The sequence below is a fragment of the Eleutherodactylus coqui genome, chromosome 6, assembly GCF_035609145.1.
Source record: "Eleutherodactylus coqui strain aEleCoq1 chromosome 6, aEleCoq1.hap1, whole genome shotgun sequence".
NCBI classification, from domain to species: domain Eukaryota; kingdom Metazoa; phylum Chordata; class Amphibia; order Anura; family Eleutherodactylidae; genus Eleutherodactylus; species Eleutherodactylus coqui.
Window position 1 is genome coordinate 222,384,507 of NC_089842.1, and position 18,722 is coordinate 222,403,228.

At 50.0% G+C, this 18,722-nt stretch overlaps 1 protein-coding gene across 2 annotated transcripts in view; it reads left to right on the forward strand.

Annotated features, from left to right (window-relative positions):
• The first annotated feature begins 1,355 nt into the window (after positions 1 to 1,355).
• The window catches only part of CLK2 (CDC like kinase 2), a 51,770-nt gene continuing 34,403 nt past the window's right edge, over positions 1,356 to 18,722 (forward strand). Inside the window, exons 1-13 of one of the 2 annotated variants that reach the window (XM_066608919.1) lie at positions 1,356 to 1,512; positions 7,046 to 7,221; positions 7,294 to 7,522; positions 8,779 to 8,872; positions 9,189 to 9,255; positions 9,333 to 9,449; positions 9,526 to 9,692; positions 9,774 to 9,868; positions 9,977 to 10,106; positions 10,183 to 10,265; positions 10,333 to 10,412; positions 10,489 to 10,579; positions 10,744 to 11,207. In XM_066608919.1, coding sequence (XP_066465016.1) covers positions 7,046 to 7,221; positions 7,294 to 7,522; positions 8,779 to 8,872; positions 9,189 to 9,255; positions 9,333 to 9,449; positions 9,526 to 9,692; positions 9,774 to 9,868; positions 9,977 to 10,106; positions 10,183 to 10,265; positions 10,333 to 10,412; positions 10,489 to 10,579; positions 10,744 to 10,926 — 1,512 coding nt within the window. In that variant the 5' untranslated portion in view covers positions 1,356 to 1,512 and the 3' untranslated portion in view covers positions 10,927 to 11,207. Of the gene's footprint in view, positions 1,513 to 7,045; positions 7,222 to 7,293; positions 7,523 to 8,778; positions 8,873 to 9,188; positions 9,256 to 9,332; positions 9,450 to 9,525; positions 9,693 to 9,773; positions 9,869 to 9,976; positions 10,107 to 10,182; positions 10,266 to 10,332; positions 10,413 to 10,488; positions 10,580 to 10,743; positions 11,208 to 18,722 lie in introns of those variants that run through there. The other variant, XM_066608922.1, reaches the window with a different exon arrangement.

Consider the following 18,722-nt stretch of genomic DNA (forward strand, 5'->3'; position numbering starts at 1 on the left):
TGTACTCAGTATTCCATGTGGGGCCTGACAAGTGCCTTATATAATGGATGGATAATGTTCTCGTCCTTCGCCCCTATACCTCTTTTAATGCACCCCAAGACTTTATTAGCTTTTGCAGCAGCTGACTGGCATTGGTTACTCCAGTTTAGTCTACAATCCACTAGTATCCCCAGGTCTTTTTCCATCTGCCTTTTCCCTAGCAGTGCCCCATTTAGTGTGTATTGGTGACATCCGTTTCTCCTGCCCATGTGCATAACCTTACATTTATCAATATTGAACTTCATTTGCCATTTTTCTGCCCAAGCCCCAGGTCACCATCTACACTGACTACCCCACTATTTCTCTTTTTGCCCTCACCCCAGTCCCTAGTTTAAACACTCCTCCAGCCTTCTAGCCATCTTCTCCCCCAGCACAGCTGCACCCTCCCCATTAAGATGCAGCCCGTCCCTACGGTAGAGCCTGTAGCTGGCAGCAAAGTCAGCCCAGTTCTTCAAGAACCCAAATCCCTCCTTCTTACACCAACTCCGGAGCCACTTGTTTACCTCCCTAAGATCCTGCTGCCTTTCTAGTGTGGCTCTTGGTGCAGGAAGTATTTCTGAGAAAACTACCCTGGAGGTCCTTTTCTTGGTTACCCGCACACAACCCTCACGCGCCCGACGGAAAACAGACGGGCCTCAGGCGCCCGGCGGGACACGGGATGGCCCTCGCGCGCCCGACGGGAAACGGGGCGGCCCTCGCGTGCTCGGCGGGAAACGGGGCGGCCCTCGCGCGCTCGGCGGGAAACGGGGCGGCCCTCGCGCGCCCGGCGGGACACAGGGGCGGCCCTCGCGCGCCCGGCGGGACACAGGGGCGGCCCTCGCGCGCCCGGCGGGACACAGGGGCGGCCCTCGCGCGCCCGGCGGGACACAGGGGCGGCCCTCGCGCGCCCGGCGGGACACAGGGGCGGCCCGCGCGCGCCCGGCGGGACACAGGGGCGGCCCGCGCGCGCCCGGCGGGACACGGGAGGTATTAACATTATGGCTTTAGAAAAATAAGAGATGAAAACCCCCCCAATCACAGCGTCCTCAGTCCCAGAACAGGCGGCGGCACTGAGGGACCCTCACCACTGTTACTACACGGCCTGAGAGCGGGGAGGGAGTCCCACTGGCCGTCACCTTCACCCTATCAGGGTCTATGTGGGTCACACTTGTCCCATATATCCCCATGGACGGCTCCTCCCCGTCAACTACAGCCGTCGCCACAGTCAGGGCGCACACAAGATGGCGCGGCCAGCGGTGTCACGTGCCCAGCAGAGAAGCTTCTAGGTGGCGCTCGGGCCCCGCCCCCGCCCCGCACCTGCCAATGAGCGCGCAGAGTGAATGACGTACGCCGTGCTGGTGACCGCTGGTCGGGGCCGCGCAGACGGAGGACAGTCGCAGAGAGGAGCGGGAGGAGGGCTCGGCAGCCCCGGGCTTACTCACCGCAAACACGGACTTCTTGTGGGACAAGAGAACCGGCCTAGCTGCAAGAACGGTGAGAGGGGCCCGCAGAGCGACGGGGGTAAGGGAGGAGGCCCGGGCCGCCAGAGACACTGACCTGTAAGATGGCGGCGGCTGAGGCAGGAGACGGCACAAAATGGCGGCTGCTCCTAGGTGCCGCGTATATGCCGAGTATACGGGGAAATACTCTAATAATTACCTCACATACGGAGTATACTGGTTATATACAGGGAATAGTCGGATAATCTCACATATGTGCACTATACCGGTTATATACAGGGAACACTCATAATAACCTCACATACGGAGTATACTGGTTATATACAGAAAGGGCTCATATAATAACCTCACATATGTGCAGTATACTGGTTATATACAGGAAATACTCATAATAACCTCATGTATGGAGTATACTGCTCATATACTTGTATAATAACCTCACATATGTACAATATGCTAGTTATATACAGGGAATACTCTTATAATAAGCTCACATATACGGAGTATACTGGTTATATACAGGAAATGCTCATATCTCACATATGTGCTCTAAACTGGTTATATACAGGGAATACTCATAATAACCTCATATACGATGTATACTGGTTATATACAGGGAATAGTCGTATAATCTCACATGTGCAGTGTACACATACAGAGGAAATGCTCATAATCTCATATACGGAGTATACTAGTTATATACAGGAAATACTCTAAATAACCTCATATGGAGTATACAGGGAACACTCATCTCATATACGGAGTATACTGGTTATATACAGGAAATACTCATAACCTCACATATATGCAGTATACTGGTTATATACAGGAAATACTCATAACCTCACGTGTACTATGCCAGTTATACACTGGGAATACTCATAATGACCTCATGTACGGAGTATACTAATTATATACAGGGAATAGTCATATAATAATCTCTCATGTGCAGTATACTGGTTATATACAGGAAATACTCATAGAATAACCTCACATATGTGCACTATACCAGTTATACACTGGGAATACTCATATACAGAGTATATACAGGTAATACTCTTAAAACATCCTCACATGTGCACTATCCCAGTTATATACAGGGAATACTCTAAACCTCATATATGACGTATACTGGTTATATACAGGAAATGCTCATATAATAACCTCATATACGGAGTATACTGGTTATATACAGGAAATACTCATAATAGCCTCACATATGGAGTATACCGGTTATAGGTATTAGTGTATCTTGACGCCACCAGGAGGACTTGGTGGAGTCAAGATTTGACAGGGGGTGACGTCCCCTGCAGCTAACTGGCTGCAGAGGTCGGTGGACCGGAGGTCCTGGCAGCCCACTACAGTAATGCAGCAGCTCCAGTGATTTCTGACAGGGATGGAGGCTTAGGATGAGGGCAAAGGGTAACAGTCAATATATATAATATAAGGCTAACTGTTAGCCCTACCCCTCATCCTAACCCTCCCTCCTTGGCACAAATGTTTGGAGGGTGCTTTGCCTCTCACCTGACAGGTCCCCCATTTCCCTCGCCGCCACAGTCTATTCCCGCGGCCGCTCCCCCTGTGGCCGAAGCAGCCAGGAGCACTATGAGGGGCGTGCCCGCTGCTCTGGCTTGCTCCCGCTCAGGGACCGCTATGACTGGCGTGCCCGCTGCTTTGGCTTGCTCACGCTCAGGGACCGCTATGACTGGCGTACCCGCTGCTGTGCCTTGCTCCAGCTCACGCAGCACGGCCCCACAGTACTCTTGGGCTGACGCTCCACCTGCGGCCACAGCATCTGGAAGAGGTTGTAGTGTGGTCGGCGCTGTTGTCCCCAGGTCCCACTCCTGCAGCCCTTGAATAGATGCAGGGCGCTTCCACTCCCACAGCGGGGCCAAGCAGGCAGCAGCTCTGTGACGGGTGTCCCCACAGACATTCTCCACTCTACACTTCCTCTTCGCCTCCCCCTGCGGCCAAAGCAGGCGGCAGCGCTCTCACTGCCACCCCTGGGTCCCACTCCTCCTGCAGAATGGATCCCGATTCAGCTCCCCCCGCAATTCTCCTAGGTTCCCCGGCTTGGAGCTACTTGGAGTACCTTCGCTTCTTGAGCCTATCGGGAGCTAGGGGTGTGAGAGGGGCGTTACTCCTGTCAAACCCTTAGCTTCTGGTGGCGTCAAGAAACACGAATACTCTGGTTATATACAGCAGTGTCCCCCAACTCCAGTCCTCAGGGACCCCCAACAGGTCATGTTTTCAGGATTTCCTCAGTGTTGCACAGGTGATGTAATTATTGTCGGTGCCTCAGACATTGCCACAGGTGTTCTTACCATAGGATATCCTGAAAACATGACCTGTTGGTGGTCCCGGAAGACTGGAGTTGGGGACCCCTGATATACAGGAAATGCTCATATCTCGCATATGTGCTCTAAACTGGTTATATACAGGGAATACTCATAATAATCTTTATTTGTGTAGCGCCAATTTATTCCGCAGCGCTTATAATAACCTTATATACAGAATATACTAATTATATACAGGGAATAGTTGTATAATAACCTCCCATATGTGCAGTATACTGGTTATATACAGGAAATACTTATAACCTCACACATGCAGAATACCGGTTATATACAGGGAATACCAGTATAATCTCACATATGTGCACTATACCAGGTGTATATACAGCGATTACTCATAGAATAATCTCCTATACGGAGTATACCAGTTATGTAAGGGAGTACTCCTATAATAACCTCGCATATGTGCACTATACAGGTTATATACAGGGAATACTCGTATAATAACCTCACATGTGGAGTATACTGGTTATGTGCAGGGAATACCCATATAATCTCACATATGTGGAGATACCCTTTATATACTGGGAATACTTGCATAATACCCTCATGTATATGGAATATACTAGCTATACACCGGGAATTCTCCTATAATCTCATGTATATGGAGTATACTGCTTATATATAGGAAATACTTGTATAATAACCTCACATATACGGAGTATACTGATTATGTACTGGAAATACTCATATAATAACCTCCAGTGTACAGAGTATACTGGTTACCTTGGGGAATACTCAAATAATGTCATATGCGCAGTATACTTGTTATATGCGGGTAATAGGCATGTGATGTCTTGTATACAGTATTAAAGTCTATTTAATGGTTCATTCACTCAGGTGTATTTGCGCACCATATTATGCGCACTATATGCATTGCTGAATCCCTGTTGATTTGCATTGGAATATTCGAACCTGCGTTTCACAGAATAATAATCTTTAGGCCTCATGTCCACGGGCAGAATAAGAATTAAAATCCGCAGCAGATCACCCGCATGCGGATCCCTGCCCCATAGGGATGCATTGACGATCCGCGGGTAGATAAATACCCGCGGATGGTCAATAAAAGGGAATTTAAAAATAATGGAGCATGAAAAAATCTGGACCATGCTCCATTTTCGTGCGGGTGTCCCGCGGGGACGGCTCTCGCAGGCTTCTATTGAAGTCTATGGAAGCTGTCCGGATCCGCGGGAGACCTAAAATAAGAATATACTCACCTGCTCCGGATCTTCCCTTCGCCGCGGCTTCATCTTCTCTCCGTTGCAACCGGATCTTTTTTCTTCGGGCCGGCGCATGCGCGGGGCACGCAACCAACGTGCCCTGCGCATCCGCCGAGCCGATGAGAGAAGATAAAGCCGCGGCGAAGGGAAGATCCAGAGCGGGCGAGAGGTGAGTTAATTCTTATTTTTATGCCTCATGTCCGCGGGGCAGGAGGGACCCGCTACGGATTCTACATGGAGAATCCGTAGCGGGCCTGATTTTCCCCGTGGACATGAGGCCTTGGGGTGACGACCCACTAGCGTTTTTTTTTTTTTCTGCTGCAAATTTGCTCCTAATTTTTTCTTCCAATTGTCAGTTGTGTTGCGTCGCGGTTTTAACATTAGGAAGTCCCATTGACAATTGGAAGAAAAAATAGGAGCAAATTCGCAGCAGAAAAAAAACCGCTAGTGGGTAGTCACCCTTATATAGCGCCGAAATATTCTGCTGCGCTTAGAAGACGGGGAACAGAAACAAAACCACAGATAGATCTAGCAATTGATGGAAACAATAGGGGTGCGGGCCCTGCTCCGGCGAGCTTACATACTACAAGTAATGGGGTGATACAGAAGGTAAAGGGGCTGGAGATGGGCACGGTATGGCGAGGTGGAGAGTGAGGGATGCTATACACAGACAATGGTCAAACCGTATAGTGGCTGAATTGTTATGACTGCAGGGGGCGGCTGATGGCGGCTAGCAGTGGTTGCAGTCAGTAGGTCAGGAAGCATGTTATCAGGCAGAGTACAGAGGGGTTTGGTTTAGGGGATTTGGTATGCCTCCCTGAAGAGGTGCTTTTTAGAGCACGCCTGAAGTTTTGTGAGTCAGGGATTGCCCAGATAGTTTTTGGGTAGTGCGTTCCAGCGGACTGGTGCTGCTCTGGAGAAGTATTGGAGGCGGGAATATGAGGTTTGAGTTAAAGGGGCATTTAGTCTGATTTCATGAGCAGAGCGGAGGGCGCGGGCTGGGTGGTGGATTGAGATGGATACAATGCGGGGCGGTGGAGCGGGTTGTGGATGAGGGTGGTGAGTTTGAAATGAATTCTGTATCTGACGGGCAGCCAGTGCAGTGACTGGCAGAGGGCAGAGGGCACAGGTGTCAGAGTAGCAGCTGGACAGGAAGATGAGCCTGGCTGCCGCATTCAGGATATAGTGGAGAGGGGGAGGCAGCAAGTTGTAATAAGCCAATAGTGGATGAGGACAACAGTGTTTTTAACGTGTTCATGGTGAGAAAGGAGCAGATTCTTGCGATGTTCTTTTTTTGATCCATATTATGGGCTGAAATGGCTTATTTAAGTCAATGGGATTGTGAAAATATGCAGTAAATATGCCTGAAAACATACATATTCCCTATGTATTTGCGCATGAAATCAATGGGGTCTGCGGCCATAGAAGAATTACCACTGAAGCCTGGGACTGGTTGGGTTGTCACATGACTGTCCGCCACTACTTCTGGTTCTGTGCGCAGCAGCGGGGGCTGTTGGAGTCGGGGAGTATTCTGTTTCTCACCATTTTAAGCCTAGATAACTTAGATTTTTGTTTTTCTCCCACATCCCAGAAAACCCCTCTAAGCCATGACGGGAGGGGGCCTCACTCCATCGGCACCCTGTTATGCGTTGCCTTGACCACATGGGGCCTTGTGTAGGTCTCTTGTGTTTCTGGATCCCTGGGCAGTCTTGGATTTTACTGTGTCGGCAGGGTTTAGACTGGTTTGTCGTCCGTCCGTCTGCTTCTTGGGGGCATTACAGACCACACAACATCTGTATTTCCACCCCTCCCTTAACTGATGGTACTCGGGGAAAAGAGCCGTTCTATTTATCTCCATGCCATGGGTGAGAATAGGATGGGAACGTCTGCTGTCCTCGCGGATTGGGAGTCTGAATGAAGCCTCATTTGGGGTGGTGTGCTCCCCGGATCACGGATGCTGTAGTGGGGTGACCTGCATTTCCTTCCTCCGCAGATGCCGCACTCCAGACGGTACCGTTCATCCGAGAGAGGCAGCAGAGGGAGCTACCACGAACGTTACAGAAGCCGCAAGCACAGACGGAGAAGGAGCAGGTCGAGGTCCAGCAGCAGCGGCAGGGGGCGTGACCGGCGCTACAGACATGGAGACAGTTATCACGAGAGGTCCCGCAGGTAGGTGACCGTCCCACAGCTGCATGTGTGGCTCCCTGCTCTGGGTCCTGCTGACTATTTCTTCCTCCCCAGCTATGAAGCGCGATCATCAGACAGACGGGCGTACGACCGCAGATACTGTGAGAACTACAGAAGGAATGGCTACAGCCGAGAGAGGGGAGATGTCTACTATGAGGCAGAATACCGGCACTCCTACGACTACCGCCGATCGCGAGATGACAGCTACAGGAGCTGCAAGAGCAGCCGGCGCAAGCAGAAACGCAGGAAGCGTAGAACAAGGTCTTATAGCCAATCGTCATCGGTGAGTATTCCCTTCATCTCCCTCTGGTCCCCCTCCCCCCTTTCTCTCTTCTTAAAGCAAGACTGGGTAAGTGCACCCCTCCCCCATCTTGTGTTTATTAAGGGATAGTCATGGGGGTTGGCTGCGGTTCTCTACTAGAGGCCTAGATCCGATGGTTAGGCAAGTTTACGGCTTATTATATGCTGTGTAGTGTGTCTGCACACGTGGTATATAGTGATGTAAGATCCTGTATACTGGGACACTTCGGGGTGCTTCCGAATGGGCCAGAATTGGCGTGCAGGGTGCACCCAAATCCACAGCTCTGGAATTTCACGCCAAAATCTGCAGGTCTAACTGGACTTAAATGCGAAATTGCAGATCAGGCAGCCCTTCTGATTTTGGTGTGGCATTTACTGTGGTGCGTCCTATGGGCGAAATCCTGCCTATAGGACGACACACTTAAGGCGCTGCTACACAAGCTTCCAGCGCTTACCTTTTCCTAAGGATTGGTGGGTGGTACATGTGACCGCAAGTACTGCCTTGCAATTGGCGCTATTGTCAATTCTCGCTGTGACAGCTTGTTGAGTGGCAGCTGCACTCACAGGTGCTGCCAGATAACTGTCGGGAAAACGCAAGCGGCTGCCGCTAGTGCTTGTGTAATAGCACCCTTACAGCCGTCCGGCACACCTGAGCTTGTAGGATCGTGGGGACGGGGGTCACTGAATTGTGCTTCTAGAACTAGATATGGGAACAGATTAACTGGTAGATGCGGATGCACCTTAGGGGTATAGCAGAGGTGGCTCCACCTGCTGATCGTCGGGAGGGGGAACGTCACTGCTCAATCCGTAAGTCGGGAGGTTTAGCCAGGTGTGCATGTGGGGAGGGGGTAGTCATCTGCTGAGCTATATGGGCCTGTAATGTGCATACTGGGGGGCTGTAGGGAAAATGAAGACTTGTTGACCTTTCTGTTACTTTGTGCTCCTGTTTTTCCTGCTTTTGCATCGATAAGACAATCTGCAGAATGTTTTTTTTTGTTTGTTTTTTTTTTTTTTCTTTGAGTTAGTGTATTTGTATCTTGACCTGTTCCCTTGCAATATCCCTATCGTTATATATTCCTATGTGCCGTATGAATTGGCTGGGAATCTACTGCACACCCTCCTACCTCAAACTACAATGTGAATTTCCAAACCAACCAACCTATGTGCCGCTGGTTTGAAAATCTGATTGGCTGGTGAATGGTGATGTTTTGCCGGGAATTGACGGGCCCGTCACAACAGAGGAGTCGCCAGAGCAGCAGGCAGGCCAAGAGTGTGGAAGACGACGTGGAGGGTCACCTGATCTATCGCAGCGGCGACTGGCTACAAGAAAGATGTACAGCCAAATCGTAACATAATTTAGCTCTCTAGTTCTAAGCTCCCCCTCCCCCAAGACGCTGCAGACCTGTCTGTCTTTTGTGTTTTATCTGATTTTGTATTTAAAGAGACAGCGCAGCCCCCTCCTCCTCCTCCTCTTCCTCCTTTACTCTCATTAAAGCTCCCATGTTATATAGTGTTCTGGGGCAGGAAGTTAGAGTAATTCTTATGGCTCCACGCCCAGCCTGACATATATTGTATGACTCCTGGCCTTTCATTGGCTCTAGCTGCAGGGAGTGCTTCGTCCTTACCCCTGCTTCTGCTTTCCCTCACAGATGAGATTATCAGTACTCTGGGAGAAGGAACATTTGGCCGAGTCGTGCAGTGTGTAGACCACCGGAGGTGAGTGATCGTTGCCATTTATCCAAGCGCCCGTGTTGACTGGGCTGGTCTGTAACGTTGTCCTATGCTCTCTGCAGGGGAGCTGCCAGAGTAGCTCTAAAAATTATTAAAAATGTAGAAAAGTACAAGGAGGCAGCAAGACTAGAGATAAACGTCCTGGAGAAGATCAACGAAAAGGATCCAGATAACAAGCAGTAAGTGTGCCCTCTGGAGGTGATGGTGGTTCTTCCATTGTAATCTCATGTGTGACCGGTTCTGTACTCCCCACAGCCTCTGCGTCCGAATGTTTGATTGGTTTGACTATCATGGACACATGTGCATCTCCTTTGAACTTCTTGGCCTCAGCACATTCGATTTCCTCAAGGAAAACAACTACCTTCCGTACCCCATTCACCAAGTGAGGCGCATGGCTCATCAAGTGTGTCATGCGGTGAAGTGTAAGTGCTGAGCCTGTGGGGAGGGTGGGGGGATCTAGCCTGGGGTGGGCTACATTGTAAACTTAAAACTGTTCTCTGCAGTTCTTCATGACAATAAGCTGACGCATACAGACCTGAAGCCAGAGAACATTCTCTTCGTGAACTCGGACTTTGAGCTGACCTATAACATGGATAAGGTGGGTACTTGGTTTCTGTGTCGGGGGGACACCGCTATTGGTTCTCTTCAGCTTAGGCCTAATGCTTGTACTTGTGTGGTCTCTCCCTGTGACCTCCCTCCACCCAAGAAGAGAGATGAAAGGTGTGTAAAGAACACAGACATTCGGGTGGTGGACTTTGGCAGCGCCACCTTTGACCATGAGCACCACAGCACCATTGTGTCCACAAGGCACTACCGTGCCCCAGAGGTGATTTTAGGTAAGTGCCAGTTCTGTTTGGCTTTTGAGAAGAGGATGAGCTTTCTGTTGCTGACCACCTCCCCCTGTATCTGCAGAGCTCGGTTGGAGTCAGCCCTGCGACGTCTGGAGCATTGGGTGCATCATCTTTGAGTATTACGTGGGCTTCACCCTCTTCCAGGTGAGGTTTTTGCCCTCAGTACTGTGCCCACTGTGGTGCCCTTCACTAATCCTGTTGCTGTCCACAGACACATGACAACCGGGAGCACCTGGCCATGATGGAGAGAATTCTGGGCCCGATCCCATCCCGGATGATCCGAAAGACGAGGTGAGTGTATGGAAGGTTCTGCCATCGCCCTCTTTCATCTCTGGGGTCACGGTCTTACTCAACTTCTTATCTACAGGAAGCAGAAATACTTCTATCACAGCCGGCTCGACTGGGATGACAGCACGTCTGCAGGCAGATATGTGCGAGACAACTGCAAGCCCCTGAGGGTAAGGAGGGCTGCTATATGGTGTGCGGGGAGAGGTACTTGCTGATTGGGTAGGGACAGCAGGTTGTAGCTTGTGGTGGTTGGGGTCTCTTGGCTGCAGGTGACATGGAGGGATGGGGGACACGCCTTCTTGTCTAGTGGGACTGACGTGTCCGCTCCTTACAGAGATACATGTTGTGTGACGCTGAAGAGCACCACCAGCTGTTCAACCTGATCGAGTCCATGTTGGAGTACGAACCGTCCAAGCGCTGCACGCTTTCTCAGGCGTTGAAGCACCCCTTCTTCAGCTCGCTAAAGAGTGAACACGCCTCCAAACACTGGGACATGGGCCGTGACATCAGCCGATGAGGACTAGGACCGCCATAATCTGAACACTCACGACCTGCGCTATCTGTTAATATGTGAAATAGCCTATAAATATATATATTGTGTAAACAGGCGGGCGGCGCCACCGTGTACATAGACGCGCTCGCTGTGGTGGGTGGGTTACACTGCACCTGTACAGTTGTCCTATAATTTATGATGTCAGTGTTACGGTGGCGGGCAGCTCGCTACATCTCGCAGTGTTTTTATATAAAACGTTTTGTACAGTGATTTGTGAAATAAAACACAAGCTGTTTGTTATGTGAGGCTGTGCGCTGACGAGTCCTGTCTAGGCATCCTGGGATTCCCCCTCCGCACAGCGTGGCAGCCGCATCCTCCTCCTGGTGTCGGAGATGGTGGTCATGGGGGCAGTAAGCTCTTGTGGTCTCTCCATGTGACTGGGTGTTTGTCACATTGCGGGCTGTAATCTGCAGCCTGAGGAGAATAAGGATTGTGACGACCTGATCCCAACTTAAAGGATTAGCCTGAAGCCTGGTCCGCACTCACAGAGGGACACAATGGGCTGCCGGCAACAACTCAGGTATGTACTAATGGGGTGAGGGTCTGCCTGGAGGAAACTGAGTGGGGCTGTGAACGTAGGCAAATCCCAGGGCAGTGATGGGCAGCTGCACCTCGACGACTGGTTCTGCCTCATTCCCTTGTAGCAGTAGAGGGATTGCTGGTCTCCTCTGACCGCTGATGGGGGAATTATTGCAGTTTTCGTAGTGCAAAATATCCAGCTCTGAGTAGTAAGATTAGATTGTCCCCGGTCTGTGAGCAGCACATCGGGGTGGCATGTTCCTGGAGAGTTCCTCCTGTACTGCAGGTGACCAGTTCCTGCAGTAAAAGAGGAACTCTGTTCAGTCCCTGCCGTGCAGGAGGTTAGCTGGGCATTTGTTACTCTGAGCTTGCTTCTCTCTGCTCGCATACAGTGTGTAAGGCTGACAATCCCCTCAGCCATCCAGTTCATTTGATTTGCTATGTTGAGCCTAATGCGTCCCTATTACTATTGTTGCCACTAACAAGGTTACTTCTGGTGGCACTAGTACTTCTGGGTCTACTAGTGGCCATAATAAGGAAGTCCCCATTGCTAGGGTCACTTACTACTGTGGCCATTAAGTGCTTAACTACGGTACTACTATTGTGGACTTTTGGTGACGCTATAGGGGCCACAAAATGAGAAACTACTTGGGCAATAAGGGGTCTCTTACCACGGGGGGCTCTGTTACTACTGGGGTCACTATAACGATTAGGGCTGCTGCTGAGGTTACTACTGGGGCCACTGAATTGGCGGGTGGAGGCTGTCACTATTGTCATTTCAGCCAAGTCTTAATGGCTCAGATATGTTGGGTTACTTGTGTATTGGTGCTTTCAATGCTTGTAAGAGCATTGGGGCCACTTCACACCTCGCCTCAGGAAGCCGATTGGCTTGCAGACCCCTGTCGGTGCCTTTTTACACGGAACGATTATGGTTCAGCTAATTCACTCAGTCATGCAGATACGCCATTGTATCACACCACAGAATTCATTGCAGTGGGTGGATTTTGTGGGGAAATTGTGCATCAAAATCCATGTCATTACCTCCCACTCATGTCATCAGCTCTCTGCTGCTTACCTCCCTTCTGCTCATGACATCATTGGCTTTCTCTGCTTATTACCACCCTTATGTCACTAGCTCTCTGCTCCTTACCACCCCCCCCTCCTCATTATATTGTCCGCTCATTACCTCTCCCCTCCTGCTCATCATAACATCAGCTTTCTCTGCTCATTAGGCTGTCTGTCCACGGGCGACTGAATTGCGTTTCCCGCGGCGATAATCCGGCCACAGTGAACGCGCAGCCTCCCCTGTCCATGAGCAGAGAATCGTTGCGATTTCCCCCCCCCCCCCCCCCCCCCCGCTATTGGCCGGCAAATCGCAGCATGCTGCGATTTCTCTGCGGTCAGCCTATCTGTCAGGCTGACAGCAGAGATCCACTGCGGGATACCGCAATGCCCGTGGACAGGCAGCTCACCCTGCTCATGAGGTCTCGGCTTATTCACACACACACTCTCTGCTCCTTACCCTACCCCCTGCTCATGAGGTCTTTAGCTCTCTGCTTCTCACCCCCTGCTCATGAGGTCATAGGCTCTCTGCTCCTTCCCAACCCCCTCCTGCTCATGAGGTCATAGGCTCTCTGCTCCTTCCCAACCCCCTCCTGCTCATGAGGTCATAGGCTCTCTGCTCCTTCCCAACCCCCTCCTGCTCATGACCTCATTGGCTCCCTTCTGCCTGAACTGGAATGTCAATCATGCCATCAGTTAGGTTTAAACAATAGTTCTTATACCTATGATCAAACATTAATTGTAACTCTGTTCTGTAGAGCAGTTTCCTAAGTACCTTGTGCATCCACCAGTAATAAGTCAAAAGCCCATGAGGTAATGTTACGTGCTCTTGTTATATCACATGATATATACCATATTATATCCCGCTACTCGTTACTGCTAGTGTCCGCCCCCCCCCCCCTCCCCCACTAGTGATGCTCCCAGAGCTATTACTTTATTACTCAATAGTCTGGGAGGTCGCTGACAGGATTCCCTTTTTGCCCTAAATTGTAGTCAGGTGTTTGCAGGAAAATACCTTAGGCCTCCCTCACACAGATAGGGTGTTTTTTTTTTTTTTTAACAACAGCGTTTAGCGCTGCCTTTTCAGAAACTCTCTTTTCTCCTTAGGGAGAGCAACTATAAACTAAGTGTGGAGACTAGTGGCCAAGCGTGCTCCTCTGGGTAATATGCAAATAAGGGAGATGGAATAAATCCTCCACAGTGCCACCTATTCATATAGGTGGCACTGTGTGGAGGATTTATTCCATCTCCCTTATTTGCGCTGCCTTTTAGCGCAGCGCTAAACTCTCGTTTCAATAGGGCTGCTCACACAAGCGTCAAAACGCTGCTCTTTGACAGCGATGCATTTTCTATTTTTGGCTGTCTTTCGGCCCTGTGTCGCCCATTGAAATGAATGGGCAGCGGTTTCATTGCTGCCGAAAACGCGGTACAACGTGTGTTGGGCAGGATTAAATGCCCTAGCAACACTACCTGAGGGAAAACAAAATCCATACTCGCCTGGCAGGTGCCATCAGGGAGTCTCCAGACCTCCCTGCAGGCTGCTGGGCACTTGTCAAGCTGGCAAAGCAATCTCTGGCTGGAGGCGGGGATTCTAATCTCCATCGCTTGCAAAAGATCCTCTGCTGGCTTGACAAGTGCCCGGTGGCATCTGTCAGGTGAGCATGAATTTTTTTTTTTTCTTCCTCGCAGCATTCTTGCCTGTGGTTTCAGCTGTGCTAGAAACGCTGGCATAACACATGCCAGCACTGCTGAAACTGGGCGCAATCTGCAGTAAAGGCCTGTGTGAGAGGTCTTGGTGTGACAGTAAAAAAACGTATTGGCATATGCCACTCTTAGGCAGCTGTACGGTAATCTAGCACTATTGTGTATTGGGTAATGATAATCAATTCAGCTTGACTTGCATTAGTTGGTGAGCCAGCCCTAATACTGTAACTAATCTAGACGATCTGTAGATTACACTAATGAATGGACAAGTCATCCTGTTACCTATACCCATAGATATTAGATGAGGCTCTCAGTTATCCACAACTTTCTAGAAGACCAGCCGGATGTATTGTTTGAAGACCATCATGTGGTGGTAGCACAAAACATGGCTACTACCGTGTGATCTAGGACTCTATAGACAACTTGCCATCTAAACGGCAGAGCATAGCGCTGACCCAATTTTCTACCGTCTCATCCCATATAGTAGACAATATCTTATTAGGTAGGTAGCCCATTATAACCCCCATAGGGGATGTGATTTAGAAACAGAGGTGCAGGACATTATTTGTGAGTTTCACACACGCACATCCTGTCCAGGAGGCATACCGTTTAAAGTGCCATCTTTTCTGGGCAGAGGAGATGGCATGATGATCCCCAGCCCATCAGAAACAACCAGGGGTCACCGAGCCATGTTGTAACCATTGTGGGGGCAGTTGTGCTCCAGTGTTCTTGTGAAAACACAGGGGTGCCAAGAAACTTTTTATTTATTTTTTTAACATATCCTGACCACAATGAGGGATATACACACAGGGCATAGAGGAGGATATTATGGGAGCAGGGGTATACCTTCGACAGTTCTTTAATTTTCTACACGTACTTCACAATTTTTAACAGACTTAGGCCGGCTGCACACGGCCGTGACAGGCTCCGCCGTGGAATATTCCGCGGCGAAGCCCGTCATGGCGCCCCCCAGAGACCCCATACTTACCAGCGGATCCGGCGTCCTCGCTCCCACATGACGCTTCCCCGCCCACCGCCAGCACGTCATGTGACATGCTGGCTGCGTCACGGGATGCGGTAGGCGGGAAAGCGTTTTCACGCTATCTTCTGCTATGTTACAGCGGGAGATAGCGTAAACGGGCGGCTTCCATTGACTGCAATTGAAGCCGTCAGCGCGTACACCCGCGGCAAATAGAGCATGCCGGGGTGAGGACGGGAGAGTTCACGGTGCGGAATTGTGTGCCTGAGCTATTATGTTCAATAGAACCTAATAGCTGCGGGCAACACAGCGGATTTTTGCTGTGAATTACGCTGCGGAAATCCGTTCGGGTGGGAAGGAGGCCTAAGTGTCCCAATTTTCAGTGGGGCAGAGGTAGTCAAGACGTTACAATACCCTTTGCAGACTGGACTAACAAAATACTTTTTAGAAACCTTAATCTCTGTGGATAGAGCGGCTATCTTGGGTTGGTTATAGAGACCTCCATCATGGTACAATCCAAGCATGAAGAGACTCTTATCCGCATAGCACCTCTTCAGAGAGTTTAGTCATGAGTTAGCTCAGTTGAGAGCCATATATTTAATACGGCTCCCAGGCCTACTGAGCTGAGGGTTATACCAGCTGGCCAACATCAGGGCGCTGGTTTTGTTTTCATCTATTTTCTTTTGGATGAATAGATATCCTCTAGTTAGGATGCTTATCTCCCTGCGTTAGGTGTGGGTGGTATCCTGAAACCCCTCACTAGGATCTTAAGCTTTCAGCTGTTATCATACAGTGGGTTTAGCACTGATTGCTGCCACCTATTTTCTCTATGGTCTGCTGAAACTAATGTACTAGCGGACACTCCGACTGTAATATGCCAATAATAGATTAGGTGACCACCATTAATGCTGGGGGTGGAATATCATACTACTTCTGTAGTGTATGCAGGGATTGACCAGCTGCAGCAGGTAGTGTGGTGAGACTGAGCATATACCAGAAATACTAGCATTGAGAGGCATCCCAATGTCATAATTGCATTGTGATTGGGAAAATAGAATCTCAAAGGAAATCCATATGGTGGATCTGTTAGATCTTGCTATACTGACATCTGAGGTCTATCATGGTCCCTGAAGATCTGCGGCCTCCAGATGAAACGCGTAGGCCCGTTTGACATCTTTTTGGTATGACTAAATAGTACTCTTTCCTATTGGCATTTACTGAAGGTTGAGAGCCGCGCTCACTGCGAGACCCTCCGATAACTAGGACTGGGAGACGTGTTAAAAATATGGCTCTCAATTGAGCTAATTCATGACTAAAATCTCTGAAGAGGCGCTATGCGGACAAGAGAGTCTCTTCATGCTTGGATTTTATCATGATGGAGGTCTCTATAACCAATCCAAGATAGCTGCTGTATCTATGCAGAGATTAATGTTTCTAAACATATAGTGGTTAGCTCTGCAGCACGTTTTTGAGGAATATCCTAGGTGTTCAATTATTTTCTAACCTTCTCACCCAAATCCATGGTACTATAACCATAACTTAAAGGATATGCATAGTCCAGCGCAGGGGTGTCAAACTCCTTTTCACCAAGGGCCATATCACCCTTAGGCTGCATTTAGACGAACGTATATCGGCTCGGTTTTCACACCGAGCCGATATACGTTGTCCTCGTGTGCAAGGGGGGGGATGGAAGAGCCAGGAGCAGGAACTGAGCTCCCGCCCCCTCTCTGCCCCTCTGCACTATTTGCAATGGGGAGAGGCGGGCTGGGGGCGGGGCTAAGTTCCGAGAATTAGCCCCGCTAAGCAGCCACCATTAACCCCCCCCCCCCCCCACTAATCAGCCAGCATTAGCCCCCCAAGCAGCCACCATCAACCCCCCCCCCCAGCAGCCACCATTAACCCCCCCTCAGTAATAATAGTACCCCCCAACCCATATACTTACCTCCTCCCTGCTATCAGTGCTGCTCCCCCTCTGCTCGCGCTGATCCCCGAGTGCACACTGACGTCAGATTGTGCGCCGGGATCAGTGGTAACAGCGCGATTACCAGCGGGGAGCTGCGGCACCCCAGCTGGTAATCGCTAGAGTGGTGAGCGGCCGTCGACACGCCGTGGGCCACAGAAAATGAGGCAGCGGGACGGATTCGTCTCGCGGGCCTTGTGTTTGACACGTGGTCTAGCGGGTATCTGGTTCTTCTTTTCCAGATGGAGTCTCACACACAGTCGTTGGCAAGGACCCAATTGTCTTTTCCTGTCAATTTTGACTGAAGAGGCAGTTGTCAACTGAATGTGGTATGGTCCATCAAATCTTGGATCCAAACTTTCCCTAATATTTGAATAGTCACCTGAAAACACAACTCTGCGACTGCTCTTTTGAGTCTGGATCTGAAATTGGGGAAAATACACATAGACTCATAAACTGGTAGAATAGGACGGGACCCCCTGGGTCATTGGGTCCAACCCCCTGCTCAGTGCAGGATTTACTAAATCATCCCAGAGAGATATTTGTCCAGCCTTTGAAGACTTCCATTGAAGGTGAACTTACCACTTCCTGTGGTAACCTGTTCCACTCATTGATCCCCCTCACTGTCTAATATCTAATCTGTGTCTCCTCCCTTTCAGTTTCATCCCATTGCTTCTAGTCTTTCCTCGTGTAGATGAGAATAGGGCTGATCCCTCTGCACTGTGACAGCCCTTCAGATATTTGTAGACAGCTATTAAGTCTCCTCTCAGCCTTCTTTTTTGCAAGCTAAACATTCCCAGATCCTTTAACCGCTTCTCATAGGACATGATTTGCAGACCGCTCACCATCTTGGTAACTCTTCTCTGAACTTGCTGCAGTTTGTCTATGTCTTTTTTAAAGTGGGACACCCAGAACTGGACACAGTATTCCAGATGAGGTCTGAGTAAGGAAGAGTAGAGGGGGATAATTGCCTCACATGATCTAGACTCTATGCTTCTCTTAAAGCTGCATTCCCACGAACGTATATCGGCTCGGTTTTCACGCCGAGCCGATAAACTCGTCCTCATGTGCAGGGGGGGGGGAGGATGGAAGAGCCAGGAGCAGGAACTGAGCTCCCGCCCCCTCTCTGCCCCTCTGCACTATTTGCAATGAAAGGAGGTGGGATGGGCGTGGCTAAGTGCCAAGAATTAGCCCCGCCCTGTTCCGCCTCTCCCCATTGCAAATAGTGCAGAGGGGCGGAGAGGAGGCAGAGAAGGGGCGGGAGCTCAGTTCCTGCTCCTGGCTCTTCTATCCTCCCCCCTGCACATGTCATACATACACAGTACAGATTTTTCTTTTTAAAACTCCTGCTGCTTCGACTAGGCGATGAAGTGGAATCCACAACCTTTCCACAGTGTCACTGGAAGCCGTCCGCGCAAAGATGGAGCATACTGCGATGTTTCATCCGCGAGCAGAAACCGTAATTGGTTTCCACTCATGTGCATGAAGGATCACTTCTCCATAGCATGCTTTGCGCGGTATGTGCTGCGGAATCCA